This window comes from Numida meleagris, chromosome 1 (assembly GCF_002078875.1).
Source record: "Numida meleagris isolate 19003 breed g44 Domestic line chromosome 1, NumMel1.0, whole genome shotgun sequence".
In the NCBI taxonomy this organism is placed as follows: domain Eukaryota; kingdom Metazoa; phylum Chordata; class Aves; order Galliformes; family Numididae; genus Numida; species Numida meleagris.
Window position 1 is genome coordinate 135,684,444 of NC_034409.1, and position 12,748 is coordinate 135,697,191.

The 12,748-nt window shown below is 43.0% G+C and overlaps 1 protein-coding gene across 3 annotated transcripts in view; it reads right to left on the minus strand.

Annotated features, from left to right (window-relative positions):
• Nucleotides 1–10,843, minus strand: part of ATP11A (ATPase phospholipid transporting 11A) — a 120,744-nt gene extending 109,901 nt beyond the window's left edge. The window contains exon 1 of one of the 3 annotated variants that reach the window (XM_021415066.1): nt 10,513–10,841. In XM_021415066.1, coding sequence (XP_021270741.1) covers nt 10,513–10,551 — 39 coding nt within the window. In that variant the 5' untranslated portion in view covers nt 10,552–10,841. Of the gene's footprint in view, nt 1–10,512 lie in introns of all 3 variants that reach the window. The other 2 variants (XM_021415072.1, XM_021415082.1) reach the window with 2 other exon arrangements.

Here is a 12,748-nt window from a genome sequence, read left to right on the forward strand (position 1 = left end):
AATCCCAACAGAAAATTCCTGTGCTGGCTAGCATCCCTATTTCAATAAAGCATGTTCTAATATACAGACAGTAGGATGTGCTAAGCTTATGTCTATTCCATTTTCCCCAAAGCCATTACACCTTGATTGCACTTAGAACTTCAGAAAGGCCAAGCCACATGGCACAAGAGCGCTATATGACAGCACATATCATACAGTTAAGTTGGGGAAGTTGGTTTGGTTTTAAGTAATCCCCTTTCTAACAGGCAGTATTCAGACTTCTAATTCCTTAATGATCCTTGTCATTTGAATGAGGTGTTATCTTTCCCAGTTACTCCTTTCCCGATGGCAGCAGCTACCAACAAGGCAATGCAGTGTTTCACATTTGTCAGCAGCCCTGACTCCCAGGTCATCTCCTCAATATGTCATTACATCCCAATTTAAAGCACTACCCAGAACCTCAGTGTTGAGCAGCACCCTTTCTTTTACAAAGAAACTTTCTCTTACTGAACTCACTTCAGCTTCAAACCCAAAGCAGAGTTACCTTTACAGAAATGCACCCTTCTACAAAACGTCCAATGGTCTGCCACTCCAAGTGAAGTGAAAGAGATATCACTATCAGCAAGCCAACAGCACATCCAAAATAGAAGGGAAAAGAATGAGTAAACCAATCTCCACTGCTAAAGCGCCTTCTGACAGCTCTTCAAAGGTTAGAAGAGCTATGTGCATAGCTCCACTCTCATTTCTTCTACAACCGTGAGAAACTGAGAAGTCCAGATCACAGTTTTGGGCAGTTCAAGGAAGAGGCAACATGTGGCTGCCTGCAGTCAGGAGCAGAGCCATGCCTGTCCACTCCTCGGCTGATCTCCCCCTGCCCAGCACCATGCAGGAAGTTCCCCAGGCTCTGCCCAAGGCTCTGAAGCTCTCTGCTTTTCTCCTGGACCAAGACGCAGGTGCAAACTGAAGGTGACTTCAGAGGCACTGTTTCCCATCTTAACACTGAAGTCAACTAGAAGCCGCATAACCAAGCAACTGCTATTCTACAGCAAGACAGGACCTTGTAAGTAGAACTAAGGAGTCTGAGCAGGAGCTGAAATAAACAAGTAGGAAAACCAATGCTACAGTCTTATTAGTTTTAAAGCACTGGAAGTACTCACAATTGCTTCACTACTCAACTACAGCCCTGACTGAACCAAACCTTGTCTGGCTTTTGTTGCCGTTTTAAACACGCACAAAAAAGGATGGGTAAAAGCATTATTAGTTTCAGTTTTCAACACTCCAACCTTAATTATAAACCAGAAAATGGCAAAGGAATACAAAGATTTTAATTCTACACAGCTAGCCTTGAGTTACTTAATTTACATGTTTATATATATACACACACACAGACATAAAAATGCTCTGAACAAGTTACAGCAGATACCATTAGTATTGTAAGTAAAAATGTTCATGGTGGCCTTTCTGCTTCCTAGAGAGGAAGTCCTAGGCTGGAACCTCTGGGACAGGTGTTTCAAATTTGAGACCTCAAAAGTTGAAAAAGACAGAAGAATCCAGGCAGTCCTATATAAAGCTCTGTTTATACCTGCTTGTACTCACTATACATTGCTTCCTAAGAGCACCTGAAGGTTTCCTTTTATTTCTACATGCTATAGCCACTTAGGCATCAAGGCTTAGACTCCTGATGTCAGACAAAAACACACAGAATCTAGAAGTCAGCATATTCACACGTCACATTCAAGTGGTGGAGCAGTTTAGTGCTCAGGGCGTAGCTTTCCCCATGCCAATACCTCCCATCCATTTTCCTCTCCTCTCTTCCCTCCCAGTACCAATACACATGCATCTCCTGCTGAATTAATTAGGCCATCTGGTCACCTGACTACTCTAAGTAGTAAACAGCCAGTTAATGCTGTTTAGAAGATTAACAACACTGCAGCATTTGCAGGTGAAACTAAGATAGCCCTGTCAGTTTCTTCATCTTAGAAAACAAAAAAAAAAATTCAGCAGCTGTGTTCAGACAAACAAAAGTTTTAAGAACCAACTCATTATCACAGCCTTGACTCTCCACAAATGCCGGAGACCATGCACATATTTAAGCTGTTACGTATCTTTTGCACAGAGAATACACGTGCCTGCAAAGAGCTTTAAGTCAACAAAAAGACTGGATTCACCCAGAACCCTTAGAATGATTCTGGTTTAAGGCAGTGTATCATCCTGCAAGTGTATTATCATTCAAAAGTAGATTGTACCCTCTAGACAAGTGTTCTTTAGGAAACAAAACTAGAGCAGCAGCAATTATCAGTATCCTACTTGAAACTGTTAGTGTTAAGATTACAAGAGCAATTTCTCCGAGGCATCATTCCAGTAATATCTTTACAGCTTTGCAGCTTACTGTCCGCATCCCATGAAAGTCATTTCTATCACTTACTAAATGTCCATCTAGTAAGCAAACCTCCTTCAAAATATACAAACAAAATTTTCCTTTGCATTAATCGTTGCGCACATCTTGCTTTCCAACAATGGCAGTATTTTTCTTGGTTTTATTTTCTAATGACCTCCCCAAAAGCACAGTAGTCTAACGTTAGTTATTAAATACCACTTTCAATTCAGATCCATTTCAAGAAAGGCCACATAATCATTATGAATGGCATAAATGAAGGAATACGAAATGGAAGAAATGAATGGCATTAGTGTTTGTATTTAAGCATAATGATAACTTGTGAGAGCAACTTAATACTTCGAGAAGATATGAAGGGCTATGTAAAATGCTAAGCATGAAATGCAAGTTCCCAATGCAATTCAGACAAAAAGAATTCCATTTCAGTTCTTCTACGCATCCACTTTACAACACAAATTAGAAGCCTTAGAAACAAAACACTACTGGGTAAATAGCTCAGTTCCTCTCTCTTCAACCACTTTTCACCCTGGACGAGAGCTTCACACAAGCAAAAAAGCCCTTTGTATAACTGTTTTGATCATTAACTTTGCAAAACTTCACTGGTGCTTCAACAGATGCTCTTTTCAGAGGATCTCACAGCATCCTATCTTAGTAGCGATGTAGACGAAGAACCTAATTGTCCTTAATCCTCTATTTAAAATAGGTTATATGAAATCCTCTTTTGACTGAAGCAGAGAGATTAGTCAGCACCACTAAGAAAAAGAAACACTATTCCCTGCCCCCCCCACCCTACCCTCTATCTAGATGATTTTAATGATTAATGAAGGAAACAAATTAACCAGTCTCGTATTTCAAAAAGGAAAATTAATCTACAAGGAACAGAATAGATAGGAAAGTTTTCCTATGAAAACTCCCAATTCTTGTTTTCTTGCTTGTAAGCAACTATCATAAAAACAAGCAACCCAGAACATAATTTCACGGTACACCTGAGTACCTAGACATAACTTGGCATAATTCTTGATGTTGCCAAAGGAATTGCATACAATTTCACAGAGCTCACGTGCACACATCTGCAAGGGAGTGTGTGTAATTGGAGGAATGAGAGTGGAGTTATAATGAGGGGTAGCATAAGACACGTAGAACAGTTAAATAGTGAGGAAAAAAACACTAGATATACTTCTTATAGGCCTGCACTGTGAACTAGTTTTCTTCCTGTGATCTAGTATTTAATAATCTCAAAGCTTTCAGCTACCCTTAACAGCCAGGCAATACTCTCATCCTTGTTGTAAAAACAGATGAAGGAAGAGCATAGAAATTAACATCCAAATCCACAGGAGATATCCAAGTGCTTTAATAGCCCATGGGCTGTGAAGTTCCAAACTCCTAAACCCTGTCTTATCCCATCCATCTCCTAGAATAATTTGGGCTAGGCTGCCACTTCCTCCCTACAAAGCATGCAATTTTAATATAGTATCACAAATAGTAATAATTTTTTTTTAATGAAGTCAATGTTAAATGAAACAAAAGCTAAGAAAACACTTTTCATGCTGACTAGGGGCGTGTTTGTGCCACAACCATCTCAGAGTCATTACCAAGAGGGAAGAAAAACACAGACCTGGTATCTGTGATATAAAGGATTCTTGGTTTGCCTTGTCTACCTGCAGTTGTTGCCATGGCAATTATAACAGAGAAGATAATAGCATTCCAGTGTCATTCCGCCTCAGTTCAGGATGAACTTCAACTGAAACATCCCTTGACAATTACATGAATAGAAATACAATATCATGCTGTATAATGGTAAACCAGTAGAATAAGCAGCACTACTCCGGAAAAACATAATCCAACTAAAAGACTTAAAATGAGGAGAGGCAGGCTATTTTGTTTAAGAAAAAAAACAACCACCAAAACCAGTAAAGTCAAATCCAGTTACATAACAGGTGCTAAAACATCTGCTGTCTTTTCTGTGGCAGAGCTTTCTCTTGGTTTCCTCTCCCTGCCAGTATGCACATGACATGGAGGTGGCATCCCACTGTCAATCACACTGCAGCTCTTCCAAAACACAACTGTTCCCTCATTGCATTTAAGTCTTGTTAAATTAAAAGAGCCTATATCACCACCTTGACAGCACAAGCAGCAGCCTGGTATGATACCTGTGGAAAGTTTTACTTGTCAGCCCAGTTATTGCTCTTTAAGTGTTTCAGATTTAAAAAGGCAGACTCGTTAGAAAATCCCATTTCACCTTGCCACTTGTCTTGTTTCAATTACTGCTGTGTGACAGGAACAAAGAATGAATGAGAAACAGTGGACAGGGATGTCAAGATGTGAGTGTGCTACGTCGTATTGTGCCTTCTCCCATTCCCAATGATGATTTTGAAGAGGCTTCCTACTTTCAGTAAGGATCCTGTGGCACCCTAGAAGAAGTACAAGAGCAAAACTACATTGCAATAAAGAAGTTGACAAAAGCAATTACGCAGTTCTCAACTCAAAAAAAAATGCCAGTATTTCTGATGCTAAAAATGGCAAGTTTAGGAGTTCTTGATCTACTTTAAGTCACTTAAGTACAATCTAATAGTAGAGAATGCATTTGGAAGGGTATGAATTGCAGAAGTATCCATCGCATATAGGTGAGCAATATCTTGTAGTCAATAGCAACCAGCTTTGTAATACATTCCCTAGCATCTTGCAACCGAAGTGTTTTACTTACATACATAGTGTCTTACTTTCGTTCATCTCAGAAGATAAAGAAATCGTGTCTTTCTCATAGAAATTAACTAATTAGCACCCACAATTCTTCTTGATACTGTCCCTCTGGTTGTTTGTGATTGTTTTTAAGTTTGATTTATCACAGGGAGTGAAGGGAATGCTGGGGCTTGGGGAGCTTTGGATTATAGTGAAGCATCTGAAAAACACATTACAAAGCCAGAAAGAGCATGCAACAGAAGTCACTACTAGTGTGTGTGAGCTAGTTAGATTTGCAGAAGTGCCAACACCCACCAGCCACACTCTATGTTCACTGGAATCAACTTCTGAAGGAAGTAAAGCTTTCAATCTTTGTCTCTTTACAGTTGAAGGGCTGAAAAGCATGAAGTCAGAACACGGTCCAGGGCTCATTACCCAGTGAAAAAAACAAACAAACAAAAAAAACCCCATGCAGTTAGGAGAATAACAAAGCAAGGATGCTTGGGGGAGACAGGAATTCAGAAGCTACCCATGCTGCTTAAATGCACTGTGTCACACCTTCCGCACCAGGAACAACTGGCACCCACACACAGCAGAGCAGAAAGGCGAGATGGGAAGCACCAGGAAGAACTGTGACACACTGACATCCAAGAGATATAAAAAAATGCATTCCATGCCAGTGATAGACACAAACGCTTAAGAAATGCAAGGTACTAATTACTGGCCTGTAAATACATGCCTAACCCCTAATGAGAATGTCTTGTACAGTTCAGACTGCTTGCAGACAGAATCAGGATATAAACACATTTATATGACATTTCAAACAGACAGCTTAAAATTCTGTCAAATTCTATCACTGGAGGAAAAAAAGTAACCCTTTTGACTTACTGAAAGTGACAGCTAGGGGGAAAAAAAAAAGTGTTCATTTTAAGAGGCACCCTGAGTAAGAAACATGTAGCCATTGCTTCTTGACACCAGTCTGTACAGTCTAGGGGAAAGCTGAGTGACTGTGAGGAAAAGCAAGAAGTGGAACACAGGGCTGCTCTCAGATGTGTTAGTGAAGCTCAGAAAACTGCAGATCATCTCAACTGCTTGAGAAACGTACTGTCCTGTTAGACAAATCATTCCAGAACACCGAAGCTTATAGTTTTCAAACTTTCAGGTTAAAATAGTTCCATTCACTTTCTATCAACATTACACAAAAAAAAGAAAATCCTGAAGCTCTGTAATCATTTATATTAAGATTATGTGTACAAGTAAAATACTTTGGGAATCTAATTAGAAAACAGTTTTGGATTTATATTGAAAATAGAAACAACATAATTATCTGAACTATTAACCAACATTCACAGGCTGACAAAATTTAGCAGTGAACATGCTAGGAAAAAGAAAATCCTCGTGTAACTTCCTGGCCAGATTAGCCAATCACCTCCTCAAACTAGAATCAAAGTCAACCCACTTCTTCTTTAGAAGTGAAAAATAAAGCATCCTTCTGTGAATTCATTTACCACATCCTCCCAAAAGAAGATTTTTCAGAAACACCTCCAGAACTAATAGACCAGAAGGCTCCCAGAGGCCAGAGCTGTAGTAAATCATTCTTTCTTTTGGCAGTGAATCTTTATACACTGCTATACATGTTTAGAGATGCTTACACAGGCAACAAATACTTAACATCCAGGTTTGTACTCCTAGAGTAACAGGAGAACAAGAGGGGAAGCAATACTGTGGCAGGATTTCCAAGTATACTACATAATAGAGGCAAAAGCGCTCAGTAATGCAGCCCCGACCCAATAATATTTATCACACAATTCAAAGCAATCGACCTGGGCAGGAGCATTTACTGATGAAGGGCCAGCTGTCATACAGATACAGAACAGATCATTACCTTCTGCTGCAAGATGGTGAGTGACCATCTAGTGTGCAAAGAAATGTATGCTAAGAGCGATGTTTTCCAGGTTGCCCAGACATATTCAAGTCAACAATATTCACGCATATGCAAATCCACAGTTGGCCATAAACAGCTATTGCAAATGCACAAGGCACTCACACGTTTCATTAAGCAAATGAAGAACAGTGTTTATTTTATGGGAGAGATGATTGCATCAAGGCTTGTTTTAAGAATATTAGCTGTCTCTCAACTTATCTCTTCTGCAGAGCTCCAGAAGTCCTGAGATCAGCAAAGCCCTTTGCCCCTACAGCACAAGTTACCAGACAAGATAATATAACACCAGTTACAGGGACAAAACATATTGCTTAATAATGCCTAGCGAGTATTCCAAATAATCTAAACTAAAACTGAAGGTCATGAATCATCTACAGACACTCTGGGTTAGCATGTGTCTTCTGGGGAAGACAACCAAAAGGTATGAGAGCAGCACAACAGCTGATGCAAAAGCACCATTCAGAAATAAAGATTATATTATAATGTCAAACATTTTACCCCCACCTCTACTCCCAAAGGGGATTTTCACACTGTCTTCACAGGGTCTTTATTTCCCTTCTTTGGAAAAGTAAATTAAACAATTGCCAAAATCTGTCTTAATTACAGAAAGCTTTATTCAGATTCTGTTGCTCCATGTGGTGGAAAGCTGTATATAAAGGTGTTTCTATCTCATTACTCAAAGATGCCTCCAGTATGGTGGATACAATTTGAAGCAGCAAAATATATGGACTATTCTCAAATGCAAGTAAGAAGTTGCACTGTTCTATTTCAGACTGAAGGATCAAGAAGCATTTAGAAAGCTACTCTGAACATTAGATCAGCTGCACTGCAGTGAAACAGACACCCTCTGCTCCGCAAGTTATTCTTCCTCAACAGCCCTATAAATTTTGTATGGCTGCAGCCATGGAATGCAGAAAGGACTAGAGCAAAAGCAAAGAAATTTGCAGTATGGATATAAAGAGGCAGAACACCACAAAATCCATTTTGGAATTGAGTAAGACAACATTACCACTGCCTCTGTCCTTCTAGGAGTCTATTCCACCTCTCAGTAAAGAGATGCAAGCTATGGTATGACCAGCATGCTGAACACGGGTCTGACTCAACCCATGTCACTGCAGGGTTCCAATGTCTAGAAGATACAAACAAATAAAAGACATTCAGCGCAGGTGAACAGCATACATACTAGAAAATGCTAATCAGGAAACTGACGTCAGCTTGACCTGACAGCACCCAGCCATCACTATGCTTCCCTACAGCCTTTGAGATATGCACTATTTTGCATCGCTTCAGGACAGTGACTGCAATAACAAGGGAAATGGGGTGGGGGGGGGGTGAAGAAAAACCTTCCAGCACTTTCAGCATGCTCTGAATGGTATTTAACTTGTGCCCTACGACATCTGTCAGGGAGAAAGGAAAGCAGTTGCACAGGACTCAGAGACTACAGCATTAGAAGCTTCCAGCAGTACAGTGCAACTACCCCAACAGCATCTCCAGTTTCCTTCAAGCAGCGATTGCTCTGCTCCAGAGAAGATCCACAGCTAACCAAGTCCCAGGCGCAGCTTGGAGAATGACAATTCATAGCTCTAGGCCATCAATTGCTGATGAGTCTCTGTATAGATTTGAAATAATCCCAAGCATGAGCTTACTCTGGTACATTTTGGCATTGTATCTTTCTCTTTGACTCCTGCAAAAGTGCCACTGCTTGCTCTCCCTCATTAAAAAGTAGCCTGGAAAAAGACAAGCACATCCACACTTCTGAACCATAACTGTTTTGTACACAGCTCGAGTGAACTACTGTCAAGCAACACCGCTGACATGTGCATCTGCTCCTCAGTTACAGCACTCAGTTTCAGGCACAGCATTCAAACTATTAATTTTCATTTTCACTGCTGTAGCTGTACAAAAATAGTTGAACCACGGAGAAGAGGAAAAAAAACAATACAGTAATCAGCTTGCCAGATTTAATGGCCTTACTGAAATAATGATCCCAAGTTTCCTGACAACAGCTTTTTCCAGAGTGTTCTTTCCTTGAAAGAAGAATTAAAAAAATTAAACAAAAAATAAAATAAAAATCAAGAAACTGACTAGATGACCGAGAAAAAGTAGCGCAAAAAGAACATGAAGCAACAGGTGAGAATATACAAGGCAGCTTGGAAGAGCCAGGCAGTTATGCAGGCATATCCTACACAGCATAGACATAACGCAGAAAGCAGTGTGATCTAGGAAGTTTTTCCTTGTAAAGGCTAAGTGTTTCATCAGGTTTTTAGACCACTGAATAACCCTCATCAGCAATGCAGGAGCATGATGATGTTCTGCAAGTGCCTTACTGTTTCCAACATGCTGTCCTCTTCGATACATCTCAGCATTCTAAAATAAATATTGTAGCTAATCTTAAGTTTGTTTCAATCACACTTGATGCTCAGTTTGAAAGAGAGGTTAGCACTAAAGTTCTGCAGAAAATACCTGGAGACCACAGCTCGCTCTACACACAACGAATGCGGTATGATTTTTGGAGTATCTGTACAGGCTCCAGCTGCAAGAACACAAAAAATCTTCAACTAAAACCCACAGTACGATCAGCAGTGCCAGCTCAGTGTACTCAGACTGATCTTGTTTCTAAGCAGAGCCCAGCACAGCTCACCTGAGCGCAGCACATCCACAGAGACTTCTTCTCCCACACATCATTTTTACAGTACTTCCTCCTCCCCTCAGGGTTACTTTCTAAGGATCCCTACACACATGGCTGCTTTCAGTACTCACCTCTCTACTCTCTCCCCGTCCCACAGAATAATGCAAGCAATAAACAAACTCCAATCTTTTTTTTCAACTGATTTTTTTTTCCATTTGTATGTAAATGAGAAAGCTCAGCGTGCATTAGGTGAACAGAACTCAACACACCCAAAACTAAGAGCGTTCTGACCAAACACAAGTACGGTCAGAGCATGAAAGTTTCAGGACTTACAGCATTTCCTGCACGGGAGGAAGAGCTATGTGTGTACAGAAATCTCCATAGCCTCTTTACAATATCACTTCCCAATTGTTTTTAAGTTTCTCCTGCACTCAAAAGCAGCAGCCCGCATCCTCCTGTTCGCTGGCTGTCCACAGCCCTTCGATCACAGCGGTCTGTGCATTACACACCTCGTTCTACGCCTGGACCCACTCTAACGCACTACTGGTTTGCTAACTCTCTGTCCCCGAAGCAAGTTTGGAGGACTCGAATCCCACCGCGCACACCTACAGACAGAGAGGATTACCCCGAGCACTCGCCTGCCTATATAAGCCGGCCAGCTCCGCAAACGGACTGAGCCACCAGGACCGAACGGAACAAGCAGCAGAGCTGCGACCCTGCTCGGGACGTCTCCCCGCGCCGAGAGCCGCTCCCGCTGGGGGCCGGGCTGCGTGCAGCCGCTCACACCGACGGCAAAGGGCCGCCCCGACCCCCGCGATGCCGCGCTGGGAAGGGGCGCCCCGAGGTGGGGTTCCGTCGGAAGCTCCGTGTCCGGGCGGCGGTACTCACGTATCGGCTCACGAGGGTCCGGAGCAAGCTGCAATCCATGGCTGCCCGGCACTCAGGACCGCGCGGCCGGCTGCTCTCTGCTGCCGCCGGGCTGCCCGGCTCTCCTCACGTGCCACATGCAGGGAGCCGCGCCCGTTCCCCCGCTCCTCGCCGTCCCGGCTAAGCCGTGCGCTGACCGCCGCCGCTGCGGCGCGGCACCCCGCGGCCCCTCATGCCCCGCAGCGCGGCTGCCGCGACGCTTTCCAGGTGAGGAGGAGACGCAGAGGAACAACGCCGCCGACGGCCCGCCCGGCTGGCCGCGCTCCCGCCCCTCGCTGCGCCCGCCCCACGGCTCTATCTGGCGGGCGGGCCCCGCGCCGCTCCCCCCACTGCCACCGCCCGGCCCGGCTCGCCCCGCGCCCGCTTTGATCCCGGCCGGGCTGCCCCGGCCGCGCACGTCACGCGGGGCGGGCGGGCATGCGCGGCGCGGCGCCCCTCCCTCCTCCCCTCAGCGTTTGCAACGGCCGTACCGGCCGTGGGAAGGAGGCAGAGAGTGGTAGGGAGCACCCTCCCGCCGGGACCCCTCCGCCTTACGCCGCAGGGAAGCAGCTTCTGCCGGTGTGGTGGGGCGAGCTGCAGCCGTGTTTGAGGCAGAACTGGCGGAGCGCAGCCCTTCGCTCACCGGCAGTTGAGGGAGGGCGGTCCTGGGGCTTAGAGCCGGTAGAAAGACATCTCTTTCTTAAGTGACTTAAGTGAGGGGATGTGTAGAAGTTTCCCTCGGCTATTGTGTTTTCATGTCCATCGTAGATTTAGGGATACCTAGGGATTCACTCAGCTTTGCTGAAGTCTTGTACGTAGTCTCAAACAAATTGAGTACTGCTTTCTGTGATTCAATATAACAAAAATCAGGCTTTAAGCTAAATGCTTCCTCTAAAATTAATTGGAACTTCATGCTGTCATAAAATGCAAGACGTGACTAAAAAGTCAACTTTAAATAAAGCAAACATATCGCTTTGTACAGTCAGACTGAAAATCCACTCCTTCGGGCAGCAGTCATGCCAGCTGGTCTGTGTCACCAAGCTTGTGCCCGAAGCTGGTCAATTGTCACTCCTTTGGTTCCTGAGTTGTCAGCATTCAGTCACTCTGCAGGCACTGCATAATCCTTCCAGACCAAAGAGAACCCAAACTTTTAATACAACTTACATATGTAAGGGAAAAAAAAAAAAAACAAAAAACCAGAGATTACAGAATTTGAGATTATCCTTTGGTATTAAGAAGGGCATATGACTGAGTCTTTCCAGGTCACCTTTAATTTAGATGCGTTATATATGTTCAGCATTTTTTAGACTGCAAAATGTATAATGTGCAGTAAGTGCAGTGCGGTCGAGCTAATGTTGCTATTCAGACTCCAGAGTGGTTCTGGTCTACAACCCAATGTTTTTCAGCTCAGCTACTACTAATAATTTATATTCCTTTTGCAGCACCTGTCTTTTTCATGCTCCTATTTGTAGTCCTAACGCTTCTGCAACATAGGTTTCTGTTCCTCTATTTTGCTTTCAAGAAGTTATCACAGAAAATGAAAGGGAAAAGAAGAATTAAAAGAGCCGTGAAACAACAGGATTTTTTCTTAGAATGAGCAGTTCTGTGTAAGTTAACCCAAAAATATTTTATCTGTTTTTTTTTAACGTGAACTATTAATATCAAAATAATACTCCATGATTATATCATCCCTCTTTAGGAAACTAGTTTTTTGCAAAAATGATATAAAAACCTAATTTATGAATTAGGTTTCATTGACAATGTCAAATGTTCGGAGTGCTAAACTGAAGCAGAGAATGTCATTGTTTTTATGATACTTTTCTCTCTGGCCATTCCATTTTCCAAGAACCACAGAACTGTAGAGGTTGGAAGGGACCTCTGGAGATCGTTGAATCCAACCCCACGGCTAAAGCAGGTTCCTCTCAATAGGTCGCACAGGAAAGCTTCCAGGTCTTGAGTAACTCAGGAAGAGACTCCACAGTCTCTCCGGGCAGCCTGTTCCACTGCTCTGTCACCCTAAGTGTAAAGTTTTTCCTTGTGTTTGTATGGAACTTCCTGTGTTCAAGTTTCTCTCCATTGCCCCTTGTTCTGTTGCTGCACACCACTAAAAATAGCCCACCCCCACCCACTTGACTCCTGCACTTCAGATATTTATAAACAGTGGTGAGATTCCTCTCAGCCTTCTCCAGGCTGTAGAGTCCTAGGTCTCTCAGCCTTT